We start from the raw sequence: 27918 nt of genomic DNA on the forward strand, positions 1-27918 counted from the left end.
ACACTTGGGCTGGGTGTTAGACATTTCCAAAGTGCACCCAAGACCCATCGTCCATACTTGGTTTTGAGCTTCCTGCATTCAACGTGGACACTACAGGCTTGCTTAGCCCCTGCCTCGCTCATGTAAGAACAAAAAGCCCGATTTTGTCTTGCTCTCTCCTCCCTCTAAACCCCAACTTCTTGTTTTGATGTCTTGCAGCCAGAAATCACTGTGCAAAATCTGCCTCACTACTTGCAGCTCAGGAAGCCCTTCCTCATCTTGTTTAGCGATGGTGACATCGGTCAGCTGGAAAGCAAGGAAATGCTGAAGCTGGCAAAAGGGATACCCCAGCAAGTGTTTATACCTTGCTGGTTGAACTTGTGAGTGTGCAGAAACTTCTTTGTTTCTTTCCATTAAATTGCTCTTAGCATTTCGGGGCAAGAAAATAAAATGAGTCCGCAATTTCTCAAAACATTATCTATCTGGTAATGTGGTTATTTGGTCTGAAATCATCATGGGTTGGGAGGCCAAATCATTTAGCAATGATTCAGTATGTATTCTGGGCAGCTGCAAAATTGCACAAAAAAGTTAAATTAGTAAAACCTTAATTGATTGCAGAAATAATTGTCAGTAGAATAAAATGTTCTGAAAGATACAGCATGGTAGTTTGACCCTGGCACTGAAGTTATTTGTATTTTTTTTTTTACATGTGGGAGAAAAAAGTAAATTTGCCCTCCTGGAGTGTCTTAAAGCAATTATTCCATCAGCAATTAGAGGGAAACACAGCAGGGCAATTAATGATTGCTGACCATAGGAAAAAAAAAAAAAAGTTTCCAGAAGAAGGGACACCCAGAAGAAGCCCTATAAGACAACCTTAAAAATATTGAAGAAACAAAATGAATCCAGGAGCTAAGAAATAAAAAGTTGTAGAAGAAGGGATTTTTTTTTTAATCCTCTCCTCCTGTGTGCATTTTCAGTTTTTAGCCTCTGTTTGTTTTGCCCAAGCCCAGAGACACCTCACTGTCTTAATCATAACGTGCTTTGAAGTCTGGGAAGTGCCTAGCAGCGTGGGCTGAAGTTTTGCTAAAGGGAAATGCACATGTTTTCAAAGAGAGGACGATTTGTTTGCCAGTAATGCGCAAGAAATGAGAGCCCCTGGAACTTCCCCACCTACGCATCTGCCTCTGTTCTCCTTTACTGAGAAAGAAAAGGCTGTCCTTTGTAAGGGCAAGAGTGTTTCCACATGAGAAGGCAGAATATGACCATTGGCTTGTAAAGAGTAACACAGTCCTAGAAAGAGGATCTCATTCCCATGGTGAGAGCCAGCGCAGGCCCCGTGCACCACTGAGCCTCAAAATAGTGCCTAAAGGCCTCGTCATCTTCGTGTCCTTGCTGTCCCTCCGTCTCAGTCAGATGTCCTCTTGTGGCTCTCTGGTACTTGGGGAAGTTGCCATTCCGACTCCTCACCGCTGCCTGCTGACCGTAGGAAACCGCCCAGTTGCTGCCAAGGGACTGGGTTGCGTGAGCACACCCCTCTGCGTTACCTCCTGCCCTTTCCTGCAGGGTGGTGACAGCAGCCAGGCTGCAGGGAGCTGGGAGTTCTCCCCCCAAATTGCACTACAGGGGCTCACCACGGTGGGGGCCGCTGTGTCATTTCTTTCTCACCTGTTCTTCAAAACTTCTGGTGGAGCAAATTTCATGCCTTCCTACAGGATTTATCCCAGCGGTTCTCTGCTCCTCCTGCTAGAGGATTTCTTCACGCATCTCCTCCTGCTGTCCACTATGTCCCCATTAGACCCTAATGGCTTGCTTAAGTCACTGAGCTTATAAATAATGCTGGGAGCTTCTACAGCTGTCCCGTAGGTAAAACTGTGTTCGTGTGCCTTGCTGGATGTGGCCCAAGGGCTTCGGCACTTCCTTGATTCTTGGTCATGTTCTGTTTGCTGCCAAACTGCTGCTGAGCGAGTCGAATCTCTTCTTCTCACCAGGAAGAACACTCCAGTGGGCCACGGGGTCCTGAAGGCATACTTTGCCACCGTGCCTTCGTTGCCTGTTCTCGTCTGGGTGAACCTTCACGCTGGGGGTCAAGTGTTCAAGTTCCCATCAGAGCAGTCTGTCACCGAAACGAACATCTTGTCTTGGCTGGAGAAGCTGAAGGCAGGACTGGAGATTCCCAGCAGTAAGTGGACGAGCGTTTGAAACGTTCCTAAGTGTGCACTCTTAGCTCTGGTCTGTTTATGAGAAGATGCTCCGTGCAATAAATTGTCTGTCCTGGAATTTAATGATGGAAAAACTAGCTATTCTAGGTTGAGTTGGAGCAGTACAAATAGTCCGGCCAGAACAGAATACCCATACTCACGAGTTTGCTTCGGGACTGTTTAATGTTCAGAGCCAAGCATGAATAGTTCTGAATCGACATCTCTTCCCTGTAATAATCCCCAAAGCTGGCTGTGCTCTCCGCTTGCTGAGGACAGATTTGCTGAAGCAGTGCTTGCTATTAAAAAGTCTCCTGACTTCTAGTTGTCAGGGTAAGAAATAGCTGCTCTTTAGGCACCTTCCAACATTATTTTTTTTTTGGTCAGGTGAGTATAAGGAAGCTGGTGTTTTGCTGTGGTCTTTGGGACATAAAGGGTTGGCAAGCTTTTCACTGAGTCCCTCCCGCCTTGATCAGCTGCTGAAGATTTGAAGAAAGGCAAATGTGCCTTCCTAAAGCGTTACACGTAGCCATAGGGTGCCACGGGAGGGGTTGGGAATAACTGGCTGACAGCCTGCTTCAGGCTCCCGAAAGGCAATGGGGATTTTGATCTGTGATGAATTTCAAAATGAGCCTTTCAAAGCGATTGTTTCCAAACACCAGCACCAGCCTAGGATGGGTAGGACGTGTAGTAGGACGTGTGTAGGACGTCTCAGTACCCAAAGACATCACTGCTGACCCAGTAAGGGCTGCTGCCACGCTGTCACCCAGCCGTCTCCCCCACCTCTTTCCATCTCCACTGCTAAAGGCTGCACATTTAGGTCTCCAGTTAGGGACCATCCCTCAGCTTTCAGGGTATCAGAGGGGTGTGCTGATGGTTGGGCAGCATGGCCAAGGGCTGTGCCAGCCATCACAGCCTCCTTTCTCAAGCTTTTAAGCGCTATGAACTGTGCGATCAGCCTTAAAAGCATAAATTAAAGAGCATCCTCACTTAGTGGTACTGCTTCCTCTCTGCAGAGACAGCAGACTCCCTCCATGCCTAATGACATTTCAGTAATGCACTCATTAACATAGCTATTTGAGGCCCATCCACTGCTGGAGAGACACAGAGTGTTGCTGCTTGTCAACTTCACAGTTTGGAGCTCTGCGGACGTAGGAGCAGGCCGTTGAGGAGAGGAGCCCTTGGCCAGCTCCAGTAAATGTTAATGCATCTGCGGTCGGTTCGATTTGAGTGTCAGTATTAGCCGCGGAGATAAAAGTGATCTTTTAAAAAAGTTCTTTAATTTTGCATTCACTGGAAGCACGGAAAAGCTATACTTGGTCTGAAATGGAAATATCTGCAAAGCGGGTCACATCACAGCCTCTTAACTCGTTAACAAGCGGCTGCATTCACTTCTCAGGTACCTTATCTGAGGAAGACTGGAAACCACCTCTTCCTGCTTACAATTTCCTCCAAATGATGGACACCACAGCGCCCGAATTCACCCTCCGTGCCTCCTACCGCCACGGGGACGGGCAGGAGCAGCAGCAGCCAGAAGGCTCTGAAGAGAAGGCCACAGTGCGAGAGGAAACGCCTGAGGAAGCTGGGGTGAAGGCAGAGAAAGTCCAGTCCCCCGGGAGGGACCTGCGTGGGACAGCCCCGAGGCTGGCAGGGAGGGAAAAGCAGGCCAAGAGACACAGTGAGCTGTGAGAGTGAAAGGCTGTGGGACAGTGCCCAGAAAAAACTCTCTCACTTTCTCAGCCCTCGGTGAGCCTGTGCAACAGAGAGAGAAGGGAGTTTGGCTGTAAATTGGTGGCGAGGGGATAAAACAGCCCCTGAGTTTCAGTTTAAGTTCCCCGTGGCACTGTGTTGGTAGTTCTGTGGAACCTGGTATTTCTCACACCAGAAATGTGTCCGTACAACCTCCTGGGTGCTGTCCACATCGCATTTCACAGCGAATCACGGGAGCAGAGCTGCATGGAGGTGGCTGCCGAGGAGTTCTGCCTGCCTGATAGTTAACGGAGCGGCAGGGTGAGCTCACCGTGCACACGGAGCGCTTGCCTCCCCACCAAATCGTGCCAGAAAAGTTGAATCAGCACAGCCCTTCTGTACGGTTTCTGTATATCTCATGAAGATGCTCTGGTTACCCTGGGCAGGAAGAGTGAGTGATTCCAGGACAAAGAGCACTTCTCTCCCCTTGGTTCCAGTAGAGGCTCTGCAGATCTGTCGGCGAGCTCTGCCCTCGATAAGCAGTTCAGTCTGCAGTGTAACTACGCAGAGCCGTGAGGGCAAACATTCCACTCACCCCAAATCTGCAGTGTTTAAACTGACACACAGCTGTTTACACCTGAGTCAGGAACTGAATTCATTAGTGTTCATCCTCGGGGGTAACAGCAGTATCTGGCTAAGGTGGCTTTATTATGAAGGCCAGAACTCGGGTCATCACAGCAGCTGTGAGTACCCAGCACAAATATTTGCCAGCAAAGCCCAAGGGTGGGCAGATTGGGCGATGGCTTTTCTCAGTGCTGGCATTTTCTTGGTTGCAAGCCCAGGGGGTTATTTACAGCCTCTGCTATTTTTCTGTGGTCTCAGTAACAGCAATGAGGTTGGTGCCTTCTGAGCCAAGGATGGTGCAGGGAATGAGGTGTGTGGGAAGGCCAGCAGTACAGAAACGAGGGGAGAGAGATGAGGGGCAAGGCTGGCGGTGCTGGGGAGAGGCTGTTCCAGTGTGTGACAGAGCCGTTCCACGTCCTTTCGGTGAGGACTGGGAGATTCAGGGCCCGGGGAAGTGGCATTCCAGCCCTTGCTTGTTTCCTCAAGACAGCAAAAGGTCCGTCATTCCATGCTGCGAGACATCTTGGGGTGTGATCTGGGGAGAGGTGCGGTGTGATCAGAGGGAAGCTCTGTCTAATCCCACTGATGGCCACGGCAATCTTCTTCCCACTGCCTTTAACCTGCTCTGTTCCACAGCACTGCCGAGGTGTGCCAGGAGGGTCAGATCTTCCTCCTTAGGGCTCTGAAGTTCCTGGTGAGGGGGAAGAATGGTGTTAAGGAACCACCGAGAGCATTGTGAAGTCTTTCTCTCTCTCGTCCTGCAAGCAGCCTACGTGGTTGGGAGTATTTTGAAATGCCGAGAAATAAGCCATTACTCTTGTGCTCTCCTTGAAGCCCTTAATTGGAGCAGGCCGTTTTTGGACTTACTGACCGGGCTCAGGGCCAAAATATATGTATTTAAAGTACTAAACTGCAGTATGCAGAACGGAGTCTGCCGTGCAGCAGAACTTTCCCAGGGGAAGGAGGAGGTCAGCGAGTTCTCCTCCGTGAGTTCCTGTCGTTCCTCTGCAGTAAGCAGCCGTCCCACCGCGCTCCGCGAGCGGTATGGGGGCATTTCCAGCACTGCCCCTAGTGACACGACTGCTTTCCCTCCTGCTGCATCACTCTCCTGCTTCGGGCAGGCGAAGTACGATGTTTGGGCTTATCCTTCGGTCTCAAATAAACTCTATCTCCAGTTTAATCACTCTGCGTTTGTCTTGGTTGCGAGCGCTGCGGTGCGTGGAGCGGCTGACGTCCCGGACCAGCGTGCCCAGGATGGAAGCACGCTTCCAGGAAGGCTCCTTCAGCCTCTGCGTGCCTGCAGCAGGAGGATCCCTTACTTCAGCAGATTTTGTGCAATGCGAGGAGTCTTCCCGGATCCCCGCTGCTCTTGGCAGCGCGTCATTTTTTTATCACGGACCCTAGCCACGCGGTGTCGGGGCAGGAGCCTGTCACTAGGGGTCAGTGCCACATCTCGCTTATGGCTGGAAAAATTGCTGCCTTTGAGGGTGCTGCTCAATTCTTCCCGGAGAATTGCCATCGAAGCCGTGGGGGTTCAGGAATTGGCTATCCTCGGGGGGTGCGGGTGGCTGAGGGCCTGGTTGCTGCCGGGGGCAGTGGCCGTAGCAAGCCTAAGAGCTGGGGAGTCGCAGCGCTCCGGGGTTCAGCGCCCACATCGCCAGTGGGGTCCCTAAACCCCGAGCCTCCCAGCAGGGGTTGGCAGTGCCAGGAACCCCGAAAGAAACCAGCAGGTCCCTGCGGTGACACGGGGAAGGGAAGGGACATGCTGCTAGCATCGAGCTGGCCGGCAGCCGCGTCTGATGGAGCTGCTGACCCTAAGCACGGGTGTGGGTCAGGGTCCTGCACCGCATCGGGTTGCATGGGCCTGGCTCCGAGTTTGTTTGTTTCTTTAAATACAAAACGTCTTTCTCATTGTGCAGCGCTAGCAGGCGCTTGGAGTGTGGAGGCAATCTATCGAGGCATATATGTGCCAGGATACGTACATACAGGGAGAAAATGTTCCGAGTACTGGGAGCAGTTTGATTGTGGTCTGCATCCTCCAGCACTCCCGTTCGCTGGCAGAAGCAGCCCTGTATTATGTTATTTTTAATAGCGATGGCCCTGGGGAAAGACCAACACGGAAAGAAGTACTCAGCAAAGCCCAGTGTGTGTTTATGGACGGGAGTGAGAAGAGAGCCCGAGGAAGAAGAGCTCTGCAGTCCCGGGGGCAGCTGCGAGGCACAGAGTGAGTCCCACCAGGCTGGAGAGGAGGAATTCAGAGCAGTGGAAGGAAGCCAGTGATTGCTGCAGGATGGCGTGCATATCTACAGCTTCTTTGCGTCCCGGCACATGCTGATAGGCAAGAGAAGCACAATCACAGTGAACGTTGATGCTATCAGCTCCTTTTTCAACCATTTAACATTAAAACGTGTCTGTTTGGGCAAACCGCAGGTCTGTCTCCGAAGACGATGCTAGCGAGGTGCACAATGAGCTGATGAGCCGATAGATTTCCTGATAGATTGTATTGATGGAAAGTATTGACACTTTTGGGGTTTATATCACGCCCTTCTTCTGATTGTACTTCAGCACTAAAACTCAAAGGTGGACATACCAAGTACTTCAGTTCTTTGGAAGTCTTTCAGGGGGTGTTCAGATGTCAATCGCTGAACAGAAGGCAAAATGATGGTACAAAATAATGGATTATGTGGTTGTGCTTGAGAGCAAAGCAGTTTAACTCTCTGTCCCAGACAATATGAAGTGCTCCATGCGCCGTGAGCTGCCTGCAGAGCCATCACCATCGCCTGGGAAGGAGCAGGGTGCTTGCTAGAGGGCCTGAGGGATCATTTAGGGTACGCATTGGGTTTTCCGTGTTTAAGGAGATGTAAGAGTAACTATTACAGAGGGCCCTGGTGGCTTGGCCGAGGGGCGGCAGACTGAAGCACTTGCAAGCCCCGGGACTCAGCAGTTCTCAGCCCATCCCTGTCCCTGTGCCCCACACCACCCTTTAAGCCTCGCTCCGTGGCCAGGCTCCCCTGTGGCTGCACACCAGGAATACAGCTGTAGGCTGGTTAAAGCCAGCGGAAGGAGGCTTGCAGGAGAGGATGGGGCACGGGAAGGTCGCCTGCTGGCGTGCAGACAGCTGCCAGCTCTGCCAGGATGTGAACCAGGACAAGAGCCGGGGGGCTGGCTTGCGGTGCCTGCGCTCAGCTGTTCCTGGTGCCGCGGGGACGCGGCGTCTGGCAGGGCTGGGGGAAGGAGGAAGAGGAGGAGGATGGCAGGCTTTCCTCCTGGCACTGACGGAGCCACAGCCGGGTGAGAGTTACCGGCTGAGCTCACCTCCTGCTGAGGCTCTCTCAAACCACCCAGGTCCCGAGGGGCAGAGTGCAGCCCCCGTCGGGGATGCCCGGTTTTAAAAGGGTGACCCCAAGCATCGCGGTACCCCGGGCTGCGATCCCAGTGGCCTTGGCATTGCCGAAGGGGACGGGAGAAAGGGAGGAGCTGGCGTGGTGTCGGCACAGCTGGGGATGGCAGAGGAGCTGTGGTTGTGTACGGCTGGGGAAGGGAGGGCGCGGGGGCAGGATGGAGCTGGGCTGAGAGATAACGGGTGGCTGTGGGGCGGGCTGGGTTTCCTTATTGCCAGCGTGTCCGCCTGGCACTTCCACTGCTAAAAATACGGCTGTGCTCCTGGTGCTGGCTGGGGGAGAGCTACGGGCAGGTAGGAGCGGCTCCCAAAGCCGTGGTTCCTCGCAGGGTGGCCGCCATGCCCGGGGGGGTGAAGCCCGAGGAAGGGGAGACCAAGCTGGAGGAGCAGGACCCAGAAGGGGCCATCCAGTGGGAACCCCTCCGGGGTGAATTTCCCCCTGGATCAGCCCGGCTCGGGGGAGCCCTGAGGGTTGTGCAGGGCTGGGAGTGGAGGTGGCACGTCCCCGGCGCCACGTCGCTGCCTTCATTGTTCATTGTTCCAGCGCGGGGACAGGAGGCGATAAGGGAGGAGAGGGCACCGCTCCAGTTCCTGCTCCTCGACAGGTTATTTCCCTGCTCGCCTGACCTCTCCTTAGGTAAACTGAGTGCTTCACCTCCCTTGGAGTTTACTTTGCTCTCCCGCACTCGTCGGCGCAGCACGGGGCCCTTGGACAACAGCACGGCTCTATTAATAGCTCGTGGGGTTGCCAAATCCCTCCTGGGTGTTGAAAGAGCGGCTGCAATACCGTGATTCAGCCCTGGGTGGTGGGACACGGGCAGCTTCCCCACGGGGCCGTGCTGGGAAGGGTCCTCACGTCCCAGCCCGGAGGGGCACGGCCAGCTCCCCGGCACGGAGCAGAGGTGGGGAAGGGCCTTTGCTCCGTCGGGCGCAGGCTCCTTGGCTTGCTTTCAACACAAATAGTTGTATCGTGAAACCAGGGCTTGTTCCTCTCTGCTGGCTGGTGCCCAAGCTCCTGGGCTGGGCTCACCGGGCTCGTTCTGCACATGCACCTGTAAAAAACCAAGATCCCGTGGTGGGGACGGAGCCACGGATGAGCCACGGCAGCTCCTTGCACACAGAGCTGGGGAAGGGATTGAAAACCACGATGCCCTGGCCCAGTTTTGCTCCATGAGCAGCCCTGCCAGGAGGGGAGCGGAGGCAGAGCCTCGCTGTGCGCTGCAGGACGGCACCTCCTCGGGTCCCTTTCGGGTTTTAGGTCCTGGGGCCTTGTCTCCAGCAGCCGGGCTCACTGGGAGTGACCCTGCTGGGGAATGGGAGCTTCGGAGGGCTGGGTGAGCCCCGAGAGATGCTCTGGGTGACTCTGGGTGAGCGGGGCCAGGCGCTAACACCAAGGCAAATATTTAGCGAGGCCCAAAAATAACTGTAAGTGTTTTCAGGAGCAAAGCCAGCGCAGTATCCATGGGCCTCCCAGCGCAGGGCAGCTCCCAGCCTGGGGCACGGAGGTAGAGGAGGGACACGGCCAGCACTTGGCCACTTATTGCACGTGGGGTCTGAGTCCTCCCAGCGGTGACGAGGAGCCAGCCCCCGCCGAGCTGGGGGGCTCAGCACATCCTGCTCAGGGCAGCACGCCCAGAAGCATCCTTCAGTGCCCGGGGGCTGGGGCCGAGCATCCCCGGGGGCTGGTGTCTGTGCTGCTTTGGGCGTAAGGGGGGAAAAGCTCCGGGAGGCAGCAGATCCCCCGCTGCACGCATCCGCCTGGGGGCTGGAAATGGCTCTGGCTCCTCCGGCAAAGCCCCTGCGTGCTCCAGAGCCGTGCCTGCAGCAGGCACCCGCGGCATCTGGCTCCGGTTCGCCGGCGGCGATGGTGTGCGCAGAGCCCCAGCCCAGCCTTCTCCTTACCCTCCCCACGGCCCTACGTTTCCCCCCCCGCTCAAAACCCCTCTTCTCTCCCCGGGCCACCTCTGGTTTCTCCAGGAGGGCCAAGAAACCCAACCCAGCTCGCCGAGCGTGGGCACCAGCTCCGGTAACACCCCGGGGTGCGACCGACCGCGGCTCAACCCGCTGGTTCTTAGGGAGGAGAGTGGCAAGCGCCAGCTCGCAGCCCTCTCCTGCACCAACCCGCAGGGGATCTGGCACCTGGGGGGCTCCGAGGCCAGCCAAGGACCCCCTGGGGACAGACCCCACAAGGGCTCCGGGTCCCCTGCTCTTCTCCTGGGGTCAGGGAGGAGGCAGCAGCGAGTGCAGCGACCTTTGAAGAAACAATCCGAGGTCATTTTCTTCCCTGCATGTCTCAGATTTACCCCAGGGGATGTCTTGCTGGATGACGCCCTCGGTGCAATTTTGGGGTGGAAAACCCAGAAGTGTGACCGTGACAGCAAAGCCCAGGTTCCACGCAGGGAAAGCCGCCAGAAACCCGAGGATCATTTTATCCTCGTCCCGTGGTTTGTGCCGGGGGATGAGTCAGGAGCTGGGGTTGGGAAGGGCTTCACAACCCAGCAAGCTCCCGATGGCCAAGCTTCACCGATTCCCCTGGCTGGGCACATCCAGAAGAGACAGAGAAATGGGGCCAGCTGGCTCCTCTTCCCCCTGTGCTCACGGTCCCAGCACCGCAGCGGAGAGCACCCCGAGGACCCCCCGCCGCTCCCACTGTCCCCACCGAGGCCACTTCCAGCCTCCCGGTGGCACTGGCAGAGCCGCTGCCCTCCGCACCCAGCTGCACGGGTTTTCCCCAAAAATGCCCTGCAAGGGTCCTGAAAAATGCCCTGCGAGGGTCCTAAACCCGCTGCAAGGATGAGGACCTCGCAATGACCCCCAGAAAGGATGAGGGCTCCAGGACCCCTTTGTAAAGACAGGAGCCCCCTCCGAAATCCTCACCTTCCCCTCCGCCAGGACAGGGACCCCACAGGGACCCCCTGGAGGTCTGGGTGCACTCTGCAAGGGTGCAGACCCCAAAGGGACCCCACAGGGACCTGCTGGGAGGGCAGGGTGGGGATGGCTGCGTTAGAAAAATGCACCGAGTGCCAAATCCCAGGGTAAAACTGAGGCTGTGACATTCCCCGGTGGCCTCCCTGCTCCTGGTGGAGCTGTGCCCTCCAGCACCACACGGCCCCATCCTGCCCTCCTGATCCCGGCAGGGCTCTGGCAAGCCCGAGCAGGGGCAGAAAGCAGTAAAATATGACCCAAAAAACGCTCTGAGTGCTGTACTGCAAAGGCAGGCCCCAAAACAAACACGCGCGCATGAAAAAAATCCTTCCCGGCTTAGCCTGCCCTCCTAAAAACACGGAATGACTTCGGGAAAGTGTGAGAAAAGAGGAGCTGCTCCCCCCGACAGGGGAAAAGCAGCAAAGGAGCAGCGGGGTGGCGTTTGCTGGCCAGAGCCGTGTCCCCATCGGCCCTACCAGGGCTTGGGGTCACGGTTCCTGGGGCTTTGCAATGCCTGAGAAGGGCTGAGCTCCCTCAAAAAGGGGCTGGATGATGAACGTGTGCTTGAAAACCCCTTGTGGAAGGGATGCACCTCACCAGGGCGCTTCAGCGCCCCGAATAAAAGAGGTTCAATTTCAGGTCGAAGAGAGATTATCAATTACAAACTTTGCAGCTCTTCACAACCCACGCTAACAACCAACCCCACTGAGAAAAGAACTGAAAACCACCCCCGGCCGTGGTGGCACAGCTGGGGACAGCCCCGGGGGCCGCGGGGACGGCGGTGACCGGGGGCCCGGTGCCCGTGCCGGGAATGCCGGGACCGGAGCAGCTCCATCCCCGGGGCCGTCTGAGAGCCATCACGGCTGCAAGCGAGCCTTTCCCATCCCCGATCGGATGGAAGAGGCATTTAGGGGAGGAAATAGCAGCTGCTCGTGACAAATAAACGCTCCCTCGTGTATACATCCACTCGGCACGACAAAGTCCATCGCTCCCCGGTCTCTGTGTGGCCGGAGCTCTGGTAGCACTGCGGATAAACACGGGGAAACCAAAGAGCTCGGGAACGGCCCCGTGTAAACACAGCCCTTGGCTCTTTTTAACTCTGCTCAAAACTCTGCCTGCTTTGAAATCTCACATCTGGCCCGGCCACCACCAGCCCTCCTGCCCGTAGGAAGAGAAAAATCTCGCGTGCCCTCTCAGCATCACCTGGGGGTGTCGAGCTCCGGGGAAATGGCATCCGTAGGGGTTTTCTCTGCCCTGCCATTGTGGTGCTTTGTACCCAGCACCATTCCCGGGCTGCAAATACTGTGCAGAGCAAGGCGGGCAGAAAAAAAATATATATATATATATATATATAATATATATATAAATTCAGCAGCCAGGAAGGGCTTGCTGGGAAAAGCGTGGCTGGAGGTTGCGTGTGATGGGGGCTGTTTACAGCAGCTGGTGGGAGTGATAAATCTGGAGATGCTCAGCGTGAGTAACTGCTCCGGGAGCCTGCAGGGACGGGGATGGGATGGGGATGGGGTGGGGGAAGTGTGGGGCTTGGCTGGGTTCCCTCGCGTGGCGAGCAGCACCCTCAGGCTCTGCGCCCAGAGCAGGAGGCACCCCAGGCCCGGCACGCAGGTGGTTTCCCTGTTCGTGGCCGCAGCAGCCCCAGCCTTTATTCTTTTTCTGGCAATTCCCGAACCAACAGTGGGGCTGCAGCACCGGGAAGATTTGCTGCCACAGCACGGAGAAGTGCAGAGTCCTGCTGGGTCTCCTGCTCAGCACCCCTGGGCCCCACCGTCAGCGCCGTGCCCCGTGGCTTGGTGTGGTGACCACCGAAAGACATCGCTCGCACAGCAGAGAAACAAACCTCTTTTTTTTTTTTTTTCCTTTTTCTTTTTTTAGGGGTTTTTCTTTCAGCCACAAACTGGCACCGTCTGCAGCTGAACCGCAGCGAAACCAGGCCAGGTGGGAGCTGCTCTCGGGGACCCAAACCACCCGAATTTGCGGTCTGCCCGTCCCTGTCTGGTCTGCACGTGGCTGGCTCCAAAATCCTGGGACCTTTGCTCTCCTCCTCGCACGGGCCCAGCTCTTGAGACTGCTAACGGGGGTAAAAAGCTGATAAAAGGGGGTCGGTTTGCAGGAGAGATGGCAGCGGGCAGCGCGTGGGGCAGGGCGGGAGCGATACGGCACGCTTAGCCGTGGGTTGTAGCTTATAAAAGATGCTTATAAAAGATGCGGCCAGATGCTTGACATGGCTCTGACACTGTTTAGTCTCCTGGTTTGGAGGACTCGGATTGCTTTGGGAAATGCAGCTCGGCTGCTTTTCCCCACGGACTGCGTGGCTGGGGTGGCCGCGGATGTTTCCATGATTCAGAGGAACCCACTTCAAAAACCAAGCAGCCCGGCACGTGAAGCCCTCGTGGCTCCCCGGAGCGCTCACACGTCAGGCCGCGGGGCAGGGACCGGGCGGTCACCTCCCTCCCGACCCCCTGTGGGGGCTTTGCCATCACAGCAGGTTATATGGGCATAGGGGAAAGCCCGTGGTAATTTTTGGCTTTGATAATTTTTTTTGGCTTTGATGATTTTTTTCACGGGGTGGCACATCTCCAGTCCGGGGCACTGCTCTGTGGGTACCGAATCCCTCCCGCCAGCATCCGTGGCGCTGGCAGAGCCCTCACGGCCAAATTTCCCTGCTTGGGGAAAAAAGTGATTTTTGTCTTCACTCAGCACGCAGCAGTCGTACAGGGAGAGGAAGCTGGGAAAACACAACCCTGCGTGCCTCAGCTGGATGCTCTTAGCGGGGAGGACTTTCCCCGGGGGTGAGCGCTGGGGCGGCGGGGGCTCGCCGTGCGCACGCAGCCCCGGAGCAAACAAGCGGCGGCCTTGGAGGGTTTGCTCTCGTGCTGGGCGGCGGCGGCTGTATTTTTAGCTCCCTGCCCTCGCAGGGTTCACACAAATGTCCCCCTTGTGCTTTCAAGCAGCCGGAGATCCTCTTGCCAAGCCCGCCGGGTGTCCCCGCGGTTCGCTTTCCCAGCGCGGAGCATCCCCGCCACGTCCCCCCCGGGGCCGCCGGCTGAGCTGTGCCTCTGCCTCCCGTGTTCCTCCCTCCTGCATCAGGAGCCGTGGCCAGGTACAGGTGGGACAGGGAGCCCAGAGCAGCAAAAGCCCCCAATAAGCCAAAAGGCAGCACTTCTGGAGGTGCTGGGGGGGACCTCGACCGCTGTGGGGCTGCACGGAGCCACCAAAATCCACGAAAATGAAAATAAACATAAATATCATTCATACATTGCAAAAAAAAAAAAAAGCTGAAAATATGGCCGCTGAGAAGTAATCCTGCTCGCATCCTTGTTGTTCCCAAGATCTTGTAGACCTCCCGTGATGGGCTGGGTCGGGGACTTGTTGCTCCAGGCTCTGGCTGTAAGGCTGCGATGCTTGGGGTGCCCCGGCTGCTCCGGGGAAGGGGTGATGCCCCTGCTGAGTGGGTTCCAGGTAAAATGCAGCCTGAGCCCTGCCCTGGGGATGCTGGAGGAGGAAGGTGCTCGGTGTTGGTCCCTGGTGCTAAAAAGCGACTCGGAAAACCCAGGAAAATGGGTTCCAGAGGGGCTGGAAGCATTTCTTGTTAACGCACGGGGACGCAGAGAGCTGAGAACAGCTCCGGCCGGCCGGGCTCGCTGCCCCTGCCACGTTCCCACCCCCGAGCCTTGTCCCCTTCTGCCAAGCCCCCAGAGAGGGACGTGGGGCTCCGGCGGAGCTGCTGGAGCCCTGGGAAGGACAAGGCTCAGCCAGGAGCCCAAAGCAGCCAAGAAGCGGAGGGCTCGCTCGCTGCCAGCGCTCGGATCACCCGGCCCCGCGGCTCTCCGGAGGAGATATTCCAAAACAAGTCGGAAACCAAGGGAAAATGAGCAAGCGAGAGGGAAACTCCCCTCCCGTCTTCCCTGCTGCTGGAAAAAAAGCCCAGTGTCCCCAAATCGCGGCACGGCGAGGCGCAGGGCCCCGCTCTCCTTGCGGGGGGGACAGCCCAGGGGCGAGGCAGAGCCGGGCAGGGCTCGCTGCAGCCCTAGGGGGGCTCTGCGGGGGGCACAGAGCGGGTCCCCGTCCCCTCCCCGGCTCGGAAATGAGAAATCATCAAGGGAAGGGCACAGGCAGCGAGATGACACTTGGGCACGCTGCGTTTAAGCGGAGCAGATGCCGGCTGAGATGACGAGGGTCGAATTAATTTGGCTGCTCTAATGGCTCCTTCATGACGCTAATAAAAGCGGCGTTTTCTGCAGGCTCGTGGCTCAGGACACACTAATTTGGGGCTCTCCTGGGCCCTGCAGAGCTCTAATTTGGGCGCTTTTCTGGTCTGGCAGAGGACCCGGCAGCTTTTCTCCAGCTCTGGGGGTGACCCAGCGTGCCCAGTGGCCGGGGACACCGGGGCACAAGCCGAGAGGCATCGCTGATCGCTGCCGGGCTGGTGCCGGGGGACAGGAGCTGGAAGTCACCTCCCAGCCCCACGCTTCCTGCTGGGGAAGCCACAAAGCTCCCAAAAAACGAGCGGGCAGCAATTAGCGGGCAGCAGCCGGGCTGGTGGCTGGCAGAGCCCAGCCTGCGGCGAGAATGGGACCGTCCCGTCCCGTCCCGTCCCGTCCCGTCCCGTCCCGTCCCATCCCGTCTGTCCCCATGGATAACCCTGGGAACCTGTGGTCACGGCCCCCTGCTACCGCACGCCTCAGGGGGATGCAGCCCCCCCCCACCTTCCCCCCCCCCCCCCCGCAAAGCTTTGGGTTTTTCCATCCTTCGCATGCCCGGCAGCTTTTCCTGCTGCTTTAGGATTAAGCAACCGGTCCCGAAATTCCAGCGTGAGCAACCGTGTCACGACCAGCCGGGCAAACGAGCACGAGGACTCGCGGCCGTTCCCAAAGGGTTTCGGCTCCTCCTCGAGCCCCCACCCCGGGACACCGGGGGCTGTGCCGAGCCCCCTGGCCCTGCCCTTTGCTGCGGCTGTGGGCACGGGTGGGGAAAAATATGGGGGGGGGGGGGGGGGGGGGGGGGTAGGCAACACGTGTGGGCGGCGGGGAGAAGCCTCATGAATCCGGAAAGCCAGGGCTTTAATTAGTTAATTGCACGAGCAAGGAGCCAGTGCATGGAGCTAGCAGATGGGGGACGAGCAGCCCGTGCTGCAGCGCCCTGCTCACCCCCCCCCCCCCCCCCCAAACCCCCCCCAGCTGCAGGAGCTGCCAGCAACCCATCTGCGGGGCTTGAGCAATAGCATCCCATGCCTGACATCTGCCCACACGCATTTCGGAGGCCAGTAAACTTCCTGTGGATATTGGCTGGCTGACAGACGTGACATAGATCCTGCCCTTTTTTTAGCCGTTGGGTTGGGTGTTGGTTTTTTGGTTGTTTTTTTTTTTTTTTTTTTGGTGTTTTGATAACAGGTAGGAGCTTTGTCAGCCTCTCCCTGGCTTTGGGACCCAGGTGCCTGGGTAATGGCGAGACTCCCCACACCTCGGGTTGTTCTCCCCGTTCGCAGGGCTGCGGGCACGTCTCCCCTCTCAGCCCCTCTCTTCCCCCGTACCAGGGGGGTGCAGCCTCAGCACAAACCCACCACCACGACGCAGCCGGGTCCTTGGAATGACATTTATTACAGGAGGGTTTTTTCGCATTGCCGACAGGGACGAACGCTCCAAATCTTTGCGCATTCGGGCTTTTTGAGCAGAGCTGCAGCTCTCGGACAGACGCGGTGCTCCACCTGCAGTAGCACGAAGACGCCACGGCTGGGGGATGCTGCAGCTCCCCAGCGGCAGCGGGACAAGCACCAGGACAAGCCCAGCGGTGGCTCGGAGGGTGGCAGTGCCACCGGGCAGGCCGGGTCCCCCCTTGGGGAAGGCAGTGGGGTCTGGTGCTCCTTGCCCTGGTGGGACCCACGAGGATGAGCCCTCCTCCTTCACACCAACCCCAAACCCATCGGCAGCATCGCCCTGGGCATGGGTGAGACGCGTGGCTGCGACCAAAACCTCCTGCTCCCAGCCAGGCTCTGTATTGCCGCAGGACAAAGAAAGCTCCTTGCAAAACGGGAGCTGGGAGAGGCCCCGTGGTTCCCCATGCCATGGCAGCACACAGAAAGGCCAAAGCTCTGCTTCTTTCTGCCCGGCGCCCCTCGGACACGCTGGGCTGGCACCGACCGGAGCCTAAAACTGCTGGGAGCGGGGGGACAAACAGACACAGACACACAGAGCTACACCCCATAAAGTGCTTTTCCTTGGGCAAGCAGGCTGCCAGACAAAGGGGAAAGAAAGAAGAGGGGCAAAAGCTTCTTCCTCCCCTACATAGCAGCTGCCTCCTCTCCTGCCTGGTCCCCGGGTGCCTGAGGCCAGGGCTGAGCCAGCCGCCCCTACAGGACCCGCGCCTCCACGAGCAGACCCCGGGGACACGGCTTGGGAGGAAAGTGGCAAAAGGCACACGGGCTGTGCCCCATTTCCCCAGCAGTCCCATCCTGGGGGATGCGGGTGGAAGGGGCAGGAGGTGGCTGGAGATGCTCAAAGCCCCATAAACGGCCCCTTTGGCCAGCCGCAGCCATGCACGCAGCGGCTGCGGTGTCCCAGCAAGTCACCCCATAATTCAGCCCCTCTCTGATGTGTCCGAATGCGGCGTGCATCCATCGCAGGGCAGGAATGGCCCTGTCTCATGGCAGTAGTGACATCCAGGTGCTCCGGTCCCATCCCACAGCGAGCATTTTCTGCCCTGTGCGACCCTGCACCGGCTTCGCGCAGCTCCCCGGACACGCGGCGGCACCGGGGACAGCCCCGTCCCACCCTACAGCGGGGACGTCTCTGAGGGGCCCTAAAACTTCGGTAACACCTGCGAGGGCTGCACCGCACCCCAGCCAGCCCAGCCTGGCAGATGTCTCCTGGCGGATCTACTGCCCGCTGGGGTCCAGCCTTGTCTCCAGTTTCGTCTTTGCGGGGGACGGGGTGTGCACGTCCTGGCTGCCGGGGGACAGCTGGCAGCACAGCACCGAGCGCAGGACCCGCAGCACCGGCGGCCGCAGGATGGCGAAGACCCAAGGGTCGAGGATGGGGTTGATGGAGAGGAACCTCAGCGCCAGGAGATCCCAGTCGTAGTTCTTGCCCTTGCTGAACTTGTTCATGTAGGCGCAGACCTGCAAAAGAACAGCGGGGGAAAATAACGCCGGGTCTGCTCTCCCAGGGGCCACGTACAGCACGCTTTCTGCTTCCACCGGCTTAAATGAATTTCCTGCAAATGAAAGCCAGGTCTGTGCTCAGCGAGGCTTCGCCGAGCCCAAATGCAATTAAGCCGGCGGCTGGTTAAGGACGCGGCGAGCGGTGCGCAGGTCTCGCCGGGAGAACCTGCGGCTGCACGGGATGGGTAAAGGCACGGGACGCATCGGGTGCGGGGTGCCGAGCCGCCCCGGTGCGGTGCTTCCTGGCGTGTGCCGACTCATAGCGGCTTACGGGGCTTCCTGGAAGGGTGACTCAGCACGCCTTACTCACCCCATCGCCACCCCCTCGCTCCCACGCCGCGGGGATGCTCGGATGGGGAGCCGGGGGCACGGGGGGGTGCGAGCGTCCCCGCGGCGCCCGGGGTCCGCTGGGTACCGCTCGGGGACGGCAGCGCTTGCCAGCCTGCCCCGGGCTCGGGGATTTTTTTGGGGGAAGGGTTCGTGGCTCTGTGGGCTGGCAGCGTCTGGGTTCGTGTGCTGCTCCTCGGAGGGTGGGTGCTGTGGGCCAGAGGAGAAAGTGTCACACCCAGGAGGCAGCGTTTGGCGGCTCCGTTTGAGACGATGCCAAAGCGCTGCCCAAACGCAAAGCCACGTGGGAGCCGGGCAATGGGAAAGGAAAAGCCGCCGCGTTTCGGGACAAGGCTAAGAGCTGCCACCACGGGGCCCATGGGATCCCCATCAGCGGCACTTTCCCACCCCGCCTGTCCTGAGCAGACCCGGCCAAGGGGTCCCGCTGCCTAATGACTGCGGCATCCAGAGCTGGGCTCCTCCAGGCCGCCGGGAGAGCCGCCCGGCACGCGTGGGCCCGTTGATGGGAGCTCTCAGGATGTTGAGTCTGGTTCCTGGGATGCTTGCGAGCTCCCGGACATCGCCGCTTTGTCTTTTCGCTCTCTTAAAACCCAGACAGCCTGGCTTGGCTACAGGCTGCGGTCGTTTTCTTTTCCCTCGGGACTCTTCCTTCTGTGAGTGCAAAAGGGAAGGTAGCGTCCATTTAAGTCCACGAGCACAAAATTAGTGCTGGCAGCACGCCCGACCTTAGTGGGGCTCGCTTCTAATGGGAACTAAACGACGGCAAAGGAGCCTCCCATTGCCGCAGGGCTCGCACACACGGCAAGGCTCCGCGCCTCCCGAGCCGCGGCCGGAGGTGATGGGGAGCACGCGACGCCGCCGGCGGTGAGACGCAGCCCGGAGGGGTGAACAGCAGCCCCCAGGTGAGGAGAGCACGGGGCAGTGTGCCTACACGGCCCCGGTACGCGCTGCTTGCCTCCCAGCCCAGCCCAGCGGGGTTTCCTCCATCCCCATCCCCACCTTTCCGTGCCTCGCTCCTCGCCCTGCCACCGCTCGCACCTCCGCGGCGAGCGCACGTGGCCCTTGGGGATGGTGGCCCCAGGGGACATCGGCGTGCCTGGGACATGCGGTGCCACCCCGCCCGGCCTCGAAGCCTCTGTGGGAGGGGATGGTGGCCCCAGCACTGGGGATGTGCGGGAGAATCCCTCGTTCCCCGCGAGCATCGTGAACCGCCCGCGGTTTGCGGCAGACCCAAGGTCTCCCGAGCTTTGGGAAGGAGCTCGAATTTTGGGCAGTGGAGTGAGAAGGGAGCCTCACAACAGGAGAAATAGGGATGCTGGGGAGGGGACTCACCCCCTGGGAGAGGCCGTGGCACTCACCGTGAAGGGCAGCGAGCAGATGACGAAGGTGATGGTCATGATGGCGAGGAGCAGGAGGTGGTCGATCTCCTCGGCCATGGAGAACATGCACCGCCCGCCGCCCCCCGCCGCCCGGGGCTGCTCCGGCGTGGCCAGCCGGCGGGTCTTCTGCCCCCGGCGGTGCATGCGGGCCAGGTTGCTGATGACGCTGAGGTTGCAGAGCAGCACCGAGAGGATGAGGAGCAGGAGCAGGGTGGCGTAGAGCAGCGAGAAGGTGACGTGCATCCCGGCCGCCTCCGCGCCGCCGGCGTGCCGGCCGTCGTCCAGGTACATCTGGATGAAGCACCAGGTGCCGGGGCAGTACTGCACGTAGCGCCCGAAGCCCACCAGCGGCAGGGAGCAGAAGGCGGCGGCGAAGGTGTAGATGGCGGGCAGGGCCACCAGGCCCGTGCGGGGGCTGAGGAAGCGCTCGTAGAAGTAGGGCCGCCCCAGCGCCAGGCAGCGCTCCAGCGCCATGGCGAAGAGGATGAGCATGGTGGCGAGGCCGAAGAAGCTCATGGAGAAGCCGAAGTAGAGGCAGATGTGCCCTCCCCGCGCCAGGGCGGTCAGGGTGAGGTTGCGGTGGTAGGAGGCCAGCACGAAGGGGCTGACCGAGCAGGTGCCCAGCAGGTCGGTGACCACCAGGGCCAGCACCAGGACGTGGAAGAGGGAAGGCGGGCGGGCGCGGGGCGGCCGGCGGCAGCGCAGCAGCAGCCCCAGGGCCAGCAGGTTGCCCAGGAGCCCCGCCGAGAACATCAGGGCGCTGACCAGCGGCCGGGCCCCGGCCACCAGCGCCTCGCCGCGCTCGCACGGCTCCCGGCCCGTCCCGTTCATCGCCGCCGCCCGAATGCGCCTCCGCCGCCCGACCGCACCCCCCCCGCCCCCCCCCCCCGCCTCCCCCCCTCCGGCCCCGCGGCGCCGCCCCCCCTCCCGGGCCGCCCCGCCCCGGGGCCGGGCCCCAGCCCCGGGGATGCTCCGGGAGTCCCCGGGGATGCTTCGGGAGCCCCCGGTTGCCGGCGAGCCCCGGGGGTGCTTTGGGAGCCCCCCGCTCCCCGGGCGGCCGGCCCCCCGGTCGGGGTGCCCGGGTGGCCAAGGGGTGCGCGGGGGCGCGGGGGGAGCCCCCCTTTCCTGCCCCACTGCTGCTCGCCCTGGGGACCCCCAAGCTGGGTGGGAGCCCAGAGGGGCGGGGGGAAGCCCCCAGCCCTCAGCCTGCCCCGGGGGGGCTCGCCCAGCCCAAGCAGCAGCCCCAGGAAACCTCCTTGTGCCGGTGCCGCTGGGCGCACAGGATGGCGCACGGAGCCTCGCCGCTGCGTTGCATTTCCCCTGGCACGACCCCAACCCTCTCCCCGCTTTGCCCCTGCCCTTGGCCGCCGAGCACGGAGCCAGCCCAGGCAGGACGCGGGTGCACCCCTTTATCCGTGCCCTAACGGGGGCCTGTCCCCACTCGTGCCGCCCCCCCCCCCCAACAAAAACCCGTTGAGACACGGCGGCGTTGCTCGGCTCCGGCGTGGGCACGCCGCTTGCTGCCACGCTCGCGTTTTCACCGTTGCTTTTGAAAACTCCCTTTGGTAACAGGAACTTCGTAAAGGAAACACGATTGAAGGCAAACTCCAGCGGCGGGGCGAGATGCGGTTTGCAACAGCACCTTCGCTTCCGACGCGTGGCTCCCGTTCCTCGGGCTGGTCGCACGGCCGGAGAGGCTCCTTCAGTGTGCCATCACCTCCTGGTGACAGGCCACCGCAGCCCTCCGCGGTCCCGTGGCTGAGTGCGAGGGATGTGATGGAGGGAAAGAGGTTTTTAGTGTGCTTGTGGGACAGGAAAATGCCCGTCCCAGGACCTCTGCAGCCCCCTGTGGGGCTGATCCCGCTGAGCACCGATGCCCACGGACACGTCCGATGTTGGGAGCCGTCCCACCAGCTTCCCAGGCTGCCGAGGGCTGGATGCGGCCCTGCCACGCTCAGCCCCCCAAAAAGCCCACAAAAAGCAGATCAAAACGGTGGCCAGGGCCAAATCCTGGCCTGGTCGGTGTAAGCGGCCCGGGGAGGCTGCGGCGTGCGCTTTATGAGCAGAAGCCCTCCCGCGGGGTGGCTGCCCCAGGGCTCTTGCCAGCCTCCCACTCCTCTCTGGTGTTTGCTATCGCAGCTCAGGAAGGGCTTTTGGCAGGTTCTGGAGCTCATTTTCCTGGCAGCTAATGGAGCCTTAAATACCCATCTGGGGCTTTGGGCTTCTCAACCGACAGTTGCCTCTGAGGGGATATTTTTGCAGTAATAGGAAAATTGCTGGGCTTTTTTGTTTTTTCCTCCCTGTTCTGAGCTCAAAACCAGGAACATGCCACTTGGTACAATCTGTCCATTTCTTGGGAAGTGTTTGTTTTCCCCCTTCTGCTTCCATGTTTATCTCCATGTGTCCCGCGTCTAACAGGGAGCATATGTCTTCCCGGGGGTCGTTGGCATCATTTTCCCTAAGAGGAGATTTATGGGGCTGTCCCACTCAGAGAAGAGCTCCGGGCTTGGAGGAGCACTGCGTGAATTTCACATAAACCCTGGGGCCAGGAGGACGCAGCCCCTGGGGTGCTCTGCCCCGGGGCTGGGGAGGCGCTGGGACCGTGCTCCATCCGCGGCGGGTTTTAAATAAGGAGACCCGCACGGGTGGGTTTCGAGCCTTTTAAATCAAAAGCCCGTCTGTTTAGAAAACCCAGACACTGTTTTCCTTCCAAAGAAAATCCAGACGTTTTCCCAAAGCATTCCCAGCCCCGACGCTTCTCTGGTGCACCAGTGCTGGAAGCAGCCTGGCTCAGCAGCTGCCCGAAGCCGGGCTGAGCACCAGCGGCGCAGGTACATGTTCCTGGGCCCTGGGGAGTGCCAGCACCTGGGTGCACGGGTTAAAAAAATGCAAACCGCTCACTGGCTCGTGGTGTCGTACAGCCCGCGGGCTGAGCGCCCTGGCTCGGGTGCCTGGCAGCCGCAGCGCTGCAGCCTGCCCAGGCACGCGGCTTCCGACTTCGGGAAGGGCTTAAAAATGCAAGCAGACAATAAAAAAAGGGCCCCGTGCAAGAACTAGGCATGTTGCTGGGAAATGAGCTTTCTGCGAAGCTGCGCCTGGATTTCGTGAGCTGAAAAAAAATAAAAAATAAAAAATCAGCTGTGCTCAATTTATGTCCAGGCCACAGGGTTAGGTGACGCTGGGGACGTTGACACCAGAGACACCCTGATCACAGGAGGGGGCAGCTGGCGGTGCCGGAGGGTTGTGGGCACCAGGCAGCAGCTCCAAAAGGAGCATCGCTGGCTCGAGCCACTGCAGCATCTCCTGCTTGCCTCCATAAAGCAGCGGATCCGTCCCTTTGCGCCTCGCTGGCACTGCAGCACCCTGGTGCAAAGGGGCCCGCCGGGAATTGCTGAGCACCAATGGCCAGGGGCAGGACCTGCAGCCCTCACCCCTGCAGCCAGCCCTGAGCATCTCTGCTTTATTGAGACCTTTAGAACTAAACGGCAGGTCTCAGGGATCGATTTATTTATTTTCGGTGCTCGGTCATAGGAAAAGGCTCTGGGTTTTGACTCCTGAAGCCCCCAGCCGGGCAAGGGCATGCCTTGGGGCACAAAGCAGCGGGCTGCCGAAGGGGTGGGCTGGAGGGGAGAGCGCAGCCCCCTCCTTGCAGCTTGCCTTGCTCTGTCCCGCTGAGAGCCCAGCCCTGGCTGGGGACGTGCTGCCATCTCTGGAGAAGACAGCAGCACGGCAGCCCCACGGCCCCAAAATGCAGCCGAGTTTCGGATCCCAGCGGCGTGAGGCTTCGCCAGCAGCTGCTGGGGTTCCCCCGCTGTGAGCAGGGAAAGGGCACCCATGAAAAGCGCCGCCGAAGCCAGGAGAGCACGCTGAAGTCTCCAGGATCCCCCAGGGAACCTGAACAGGGAGCAGGGAGCCTCCAGGGATGGGGTCGGGGAGGCAGGGGCAGGGGTTGGGGTCACCCCACTGCCCCGCAAGCCCCCCCAAAACGGGGACATTTCCTTCCTCCGGTGATGAGCGCACGGACGAGTCAGGCAGCGCGGCGCACGCATCACCTAGGGGCTCGGATGGAGTCTGCATCCACGCACCTTAATAAAAACCCTGATTTATTTTAATTTAATTGCTCTCATTTCGCACTGAGCACAGTCCCAGGTTCTACAGACACGCAGTCAGCACCCGGCTCGCGGCACCAGCTCGCAGCCTGCTTCAGCACGCTCTCCAGGAGCAAATCCTGGTGGTGGCACGGCTCGTGCCAGCCCGGTCCCCCCGTCCTGAGAGGGTGCACGGAGCCACACGGCGGGGGAGATGCCAGCCCAGGGGCCGGCAGGAAGGTTTTGCAGAGCTGCTATCCCAGCCGGTGCCCATCCTGCTGCGGAGATCAGTCCGGTGAAAGCCGTGGCGCTGCCTCGGTGCCGCTCCTGAGCTCGCAGGGTCCCACGTGCGCCATCTCCGAGTCGGTAACGTGCGAGGAATAGGACACCGATACGCAGACCAGTGCTCAGTTCAGTCCTTTTTCCGCAGAAAACCCCGCTGCGGGGCACAGACCGGGGAACCTGCAGGGCCGGGGGTGCCACCCCGAGGACCTCCAGCAGCGCGCCGCCAGCCTGCCCTTCCCTCCCGCCGGCAGAGCCTGGCAGGTCCCAGAGCCGGAGCACAAGCCATCAGGTCACCTCCAAAAAGCCCCAAGCTATATTTACCCGAGTTGCTTCCTTCAAAAGGAAAATCGGTTTGACAACAAGAGTAAATACCGCGTGAGAACTGGCAGGAACACGGCTACACCTTGCAAGGCTTGGCTAAAGAGAGGGAGAGAAGTATTTGCCCTGTCTCCTCCAAGGACGCTAAGCAGACGGGGACTCGGGTTATCGTATTTTTTTTGTCCTAAATGGTCACTCGAGGCAGATGTTAAACAAGCCCCAGTTAATACGCGTGGTTGAGGGGAAATGGAGCTTTCATTAAAACGATCTGTTGCTCGCATGCTTGCACCGCTAGGTTATACATCCTGGGCTCTGCTTTTTCTCTCGCTTGCCGCTCTTATTAAGAAAGGGTATCGTCATAAATACCGCGTTAAAATAATTACGGCAGGACCGGCAGCCTCCCACGGCACAGCTGGGCGCAATCGATTCTCCAGAGCAGAGCCACCGCGGGGAAATCACAAGCCCTGAGCCGAGGAGGGGCTGGGGAGCTGCCCCCATCCTCCTCCCCGGGGCACCCCGAGGCACCCCAGGGACAGCGCGGGGGCTGTGGCCGGCCCCGGGGACAACCCCATCGGCTCTCTGGGCATCGTGTGCGGGATGAGGAGATGGAGCAGGGCCCCGAACCACTTTTATTCGAGGGGGGAGGCATGAGTCTCTCCATCCTGTGTGGTCCTGCTGCCTGCCAAAGCGCTGCCCTGGCGCCCCGCACCAAACTCCTCGTGCCCTCCCGGAGCCGTGCGCTCCCCAAACTCTCCACCGAGTGCTGCAATATCCGCAGGTCCCCGGGAGCACCCCCCCGGCCCCGGTTCCTCCCGCGGGTGGCACGCATCCCCGGGGACGAAACAGGGCAGAAACGCCGCGCGCCCGCCCTGCCGTCACCAACCGGGCACCGTCCCCGCGCTGCTCGGGGCCGAAGGCTCGCTCCTCATCTTCACCAGCTCCCGCGGCCCCGCCGCGCTCAGGGGAAGACGAGCTGCGGGGCGTCCGTCCTGCGCCAGCCCAGCGGGCAAAACCGGCCGTCCCCCTCCGGCCCCGGTCCCTTTAGGGTGGCCCTGCGGGAGCCGAGGCGGCGGCAGAGCCTGCGGACGAACATGCGGAAGACGGAGGTGCGGAAGATGATGAAGACCCAGGGGTCGACGATGGAGTTGACGGAGAGGAAGCGCAGGGCGCTGAGGTCGGCGTTCTCGTTGAAGTCAGCCGCGAATGCCCCCATGTACGCCCGGATCTGTCCGAAAGAGGCGGCTTCAGCAAGGCCGGGCAGAAGGATCCGGCCCCCGGGGCGCTGTGAGGTTGGGGGGGGGGGGGGGGCAATGAGGGTTCCCACCCTACCCACCTGCGGGACTCCCAGCCCCAGGGAGGATTTGGGGGAGGATTTCGGGGAGGATTTTCCCCAGGTCAATAGATCCAGTGCGGTTCAAAGGGACCCGGCACCTCTGGGATGGGACGGGGGGGATTCGGGGGGGGCTACTGAAGGGTGTAACGCAGTGCACCGACCTCCCTGGGAGTGGGCAGGGTGCGGGGAGATGGTCCAAGGGGTTAAAGCAGTGAAGCGGCCCCCCCCGCACCTCTGGGACGAGGTGGTGGTGATGGGGGGGGGTGTGAAAAGGGAACTGCAGCACTGACCCGACTGCCCACAGAGGGGGTGGGGGGGTTAATTAAAGGGATTAAGAGAATGACCCGAGACCCCTTACACCTCCGGGATGGGGTGGCTGTGATGGGGGAATTAATTAAAGGGATTAAAACAATGACCCGAGCCCCCTGACCCCTCTGGGCTGGGGTGGTGGTGATGGGGGGGGGTAATTAAAGGGCTTAAGGCAATGACCCGAGACCCCTGACACCTCCAGGATTGGGTGGCGGTGATGGGGGGGTTAATTAAAGGGATTAAAACAATGACCCAAGCCCCCTGACAACTCCAGAATGGGGGGGGTGGTGATGTGGGGGGGTTATTCAAAGGGATTAAGGAAATGACCCGAGCCCCCTGAAACCTCTGGAATGGGGTGGTGATGATGGGGGGGGGGGGGGGGGTTAATTAAAGGGATTAAAGCAATGACCTGAGCCCCCCGACACCTCCAGGATGGGTCGGTGGTGATGGGGGCGTCATTCCAGGGAGGTTATGGCGATCACCAGACCCACGGGAGGGGGTGGGGGATATTGAGGGGGGGGGGGGCAAAGCAATGACCCGACCCCCCCGACACCTCTGGCACGGGGTGGTGGCGACGGGGCGTTATTCCATGGGGCTTAAAGCAAGGAGCTGCCAACCCTTGGGATGCGGGGTGGTGCTGGCGGGTGTTTTGGGGGGGGTAAACGCAATAACCACCCCCCCCGGACAGGGCGATGGTTAAGGGGGGGCTATTCCGGGGGGGGGGGGGGGGGGGAGCAATGCAATAACCTGACCCTCGGGGGTAGGGTGGTGGGGAGGGGGGGTACTTGGAGGGGACTAGAGCGAGGTGTTCGGGGGGGGCACAAAGCAACCCGAGGGCGGGTTTCACCGCGGGGGGGGGGGGGGGGGGCACGGGGGGGGCCAACAACGAGCCGGGGGGGGGGGGGGGGGGGCGTGTTGGGGTTTGTACTCACGATGAGCGGCAGCGAGCAGACGGTGAAGAGCACGGTCATGAGCCCCAGCAGGACGAGGTGGTCGAGCTCCTCCATGCGGGGGGGGGCGGCGGCCGGGGGGGTCGCGGCTCCGCGGGGGGGCTGCCTGCGGGCCATGCCGTAGAGGTGCCGCATGCTGCTCACGTTGCAGGCGCCGATGGCCAGCACCAGCACCCCCATCAGGCTGGCGTAGAGCACGGGGAAGCCGAGCTGGCCGGCCCCCCCGCCGGCCATGCGGATGAAGCACCAGGTGCCGGGGCAGTACTGCATGGGGACCCCGAAACCCAGCAGCGGGAGCGCGCAGAAGAGCGCGCACAGCCCCGCCGCCGCCGGAGCCAGCGCCGCCCCCAGCCGTCGGGTGAGGTGCCGCCGGTAGAAGTAAGGGTGGCCCAGCGACAGCCAGCACTCCAGGGCCATGGCGAGCAGCAGCAGGGTGGGGGCCAGCCCGAAGAAAGCCATGAGGAAGGCGAAGAGCTGGCACAGGGCTCCGGCTCGCCCTCGGCTCGCCCGCCGGGCGAGCCCAGCTCGCTCAGGCTGCGGTTGTAAGCGTACGCGGCCAGCACCATGGGGCTGAGCAGGCACTTGCCCAGCAGGTCGGTGACCGCCAGCCCGCTCACCAGCACGTAGAAGGCGGACACCCTCGGCGGGCGACCGCCGGGCGAGCGGGAGCGCCGTCGGTGCTGGCCCAGCAGCAGCAGGGCGAGCACGTTGCCCAAAAGGCCGGCCCCGAACAGCACCGAGCTGGGCACCGCCGACTGCCCGCTCTCGATGAAGCGGCTGCCCCGGCACCGGTAGCCCTCGCTCGCCATCGGGCTGCCGCCCTCGCCTTCCTCCTTCCTCCTCCTCCTCCTCCTCCTCTTCCTCGCGCCGACTGGCCCGGCCCCGGCGCGGGGAGGGAGGCACCGGGGTGGGGGGGGGGGGG

At 60.5% G+C, this 27918-nt stretch overlaps 3 protein-coding genes and 1 long non-coding RNA gene across 9 annotated transcripts in view; 2 read left to right on the forward strand and 2 right to left on the reverse strand.

Moving 5' to 3' along the window:
- TXNDC16 (thioredoxin domain containing 16) overlaps positions 1–13054 on the forward strand; it is a 49899-nt gene extending 36845 nt beyond the window's left edge. For 4 of the 6 annotated variants that reach the window (XM_035551340.2, XM_035551338.2, XM_035551339.2 and 1 more), the window contains exons 18-20: positions 199–359; positions 1968–2158; positions 3574–5663. In XM_035551340.2, the coding sequence (XP_035407233.1) occupies positions 199–359; positions 1968–2158; positions 3574–3863 (642 nt within the window). In that variant the 3' untranslated portion in view covers positions 3864–5663. Of the gene's footprint in view, positions 1–198; positions 360–1967; positions 2159–3573; positions 5664–12702 lie in introns of those variants that run through there. The other 2 variants (XM_035551345.2, XM_035551344.2) reach the window with 2 other exon arrangements.
- A 3349-nt stretch (positions 13055–16403) lies between these two features.
- Positions 16404–20578, reverse strand: PTGER2 (prostaglandin E receptor 2). Its single transcript, XM_035551367.1, has 2 exons — positions 19693–20578; positions 16404–17944 (listed from the first exon to the last, which is right to left on the reverse strand). The coding sequence occupies exons 1-2, from the start codon at positions 20542–20544 to the stop codon at positions 17702–17704; spliced, it is 1095 nt and encodes a 364-aa protein (XP_035407260.1). The 5' UTR covers positions 20545–20578; the 3' UTR covers positions 16404–17701.
- On the forward strand, positions 17969–24684 carry LOC118250343 (uncharacterized). The gene is made up of 2 exons (XR_004779428.1): positions 17969–19236; positions 24232–24684. It is a non-coding gene; the product is annotated as an uncharacterized LOC118250343 (long non-coding RNA).
- Positions 23800–27825, reverse strand: PTGDR (prostaglandin D2 receptor). Its single transcript, XM_035551368.2, is given in 3 exon segments — positions 23800–25629; positions 26979–27485; positions 27488–27825. Coding segments are annotated over 3 exon segments (1092 nt in total). The 5' UTR covers positions 27806–27825; the 3' UTR covers positions 23800–25362.
- Positions 27826–27918: the final 93 nt, after the last annotated feature.

The sequence above is a fragment of the Cygnus atratus genome, chromosome 5 (genome assembly GCF_013377495.2).
Source record: "Cygnus atratus isolate AKBS03 ecotype Queensland, Australia chromosome 5, CAtr_DNAZoo_HiC_assembly, whole genome shotgun sequence".
Classification (NCBI taxonomy): domain Eukaryota; kingdom Metazoa; phylum Chordata; class Aves; order Anseriformes; family Anatidae; genus Cygnus; species Cygnus atratus.

Bases quoted from the DNA above. Each gene is read 5' to 3' on its own strand.
- PTGER2 (XM_035551367.1), bottom strand. From the start codon at position 20,544: ATGAACGGGACGGGCCGGGAGCCGTGCGAGCGCGGCGAGGCGCTGGTG. The intron at 17,945-19,692 runs GTGAGTGCCACG...GTTCTTTTGCAG, and splicing joins TCTGCTCGCTGCCCTTCACG to GTCTGCGCCTACATGAACAA.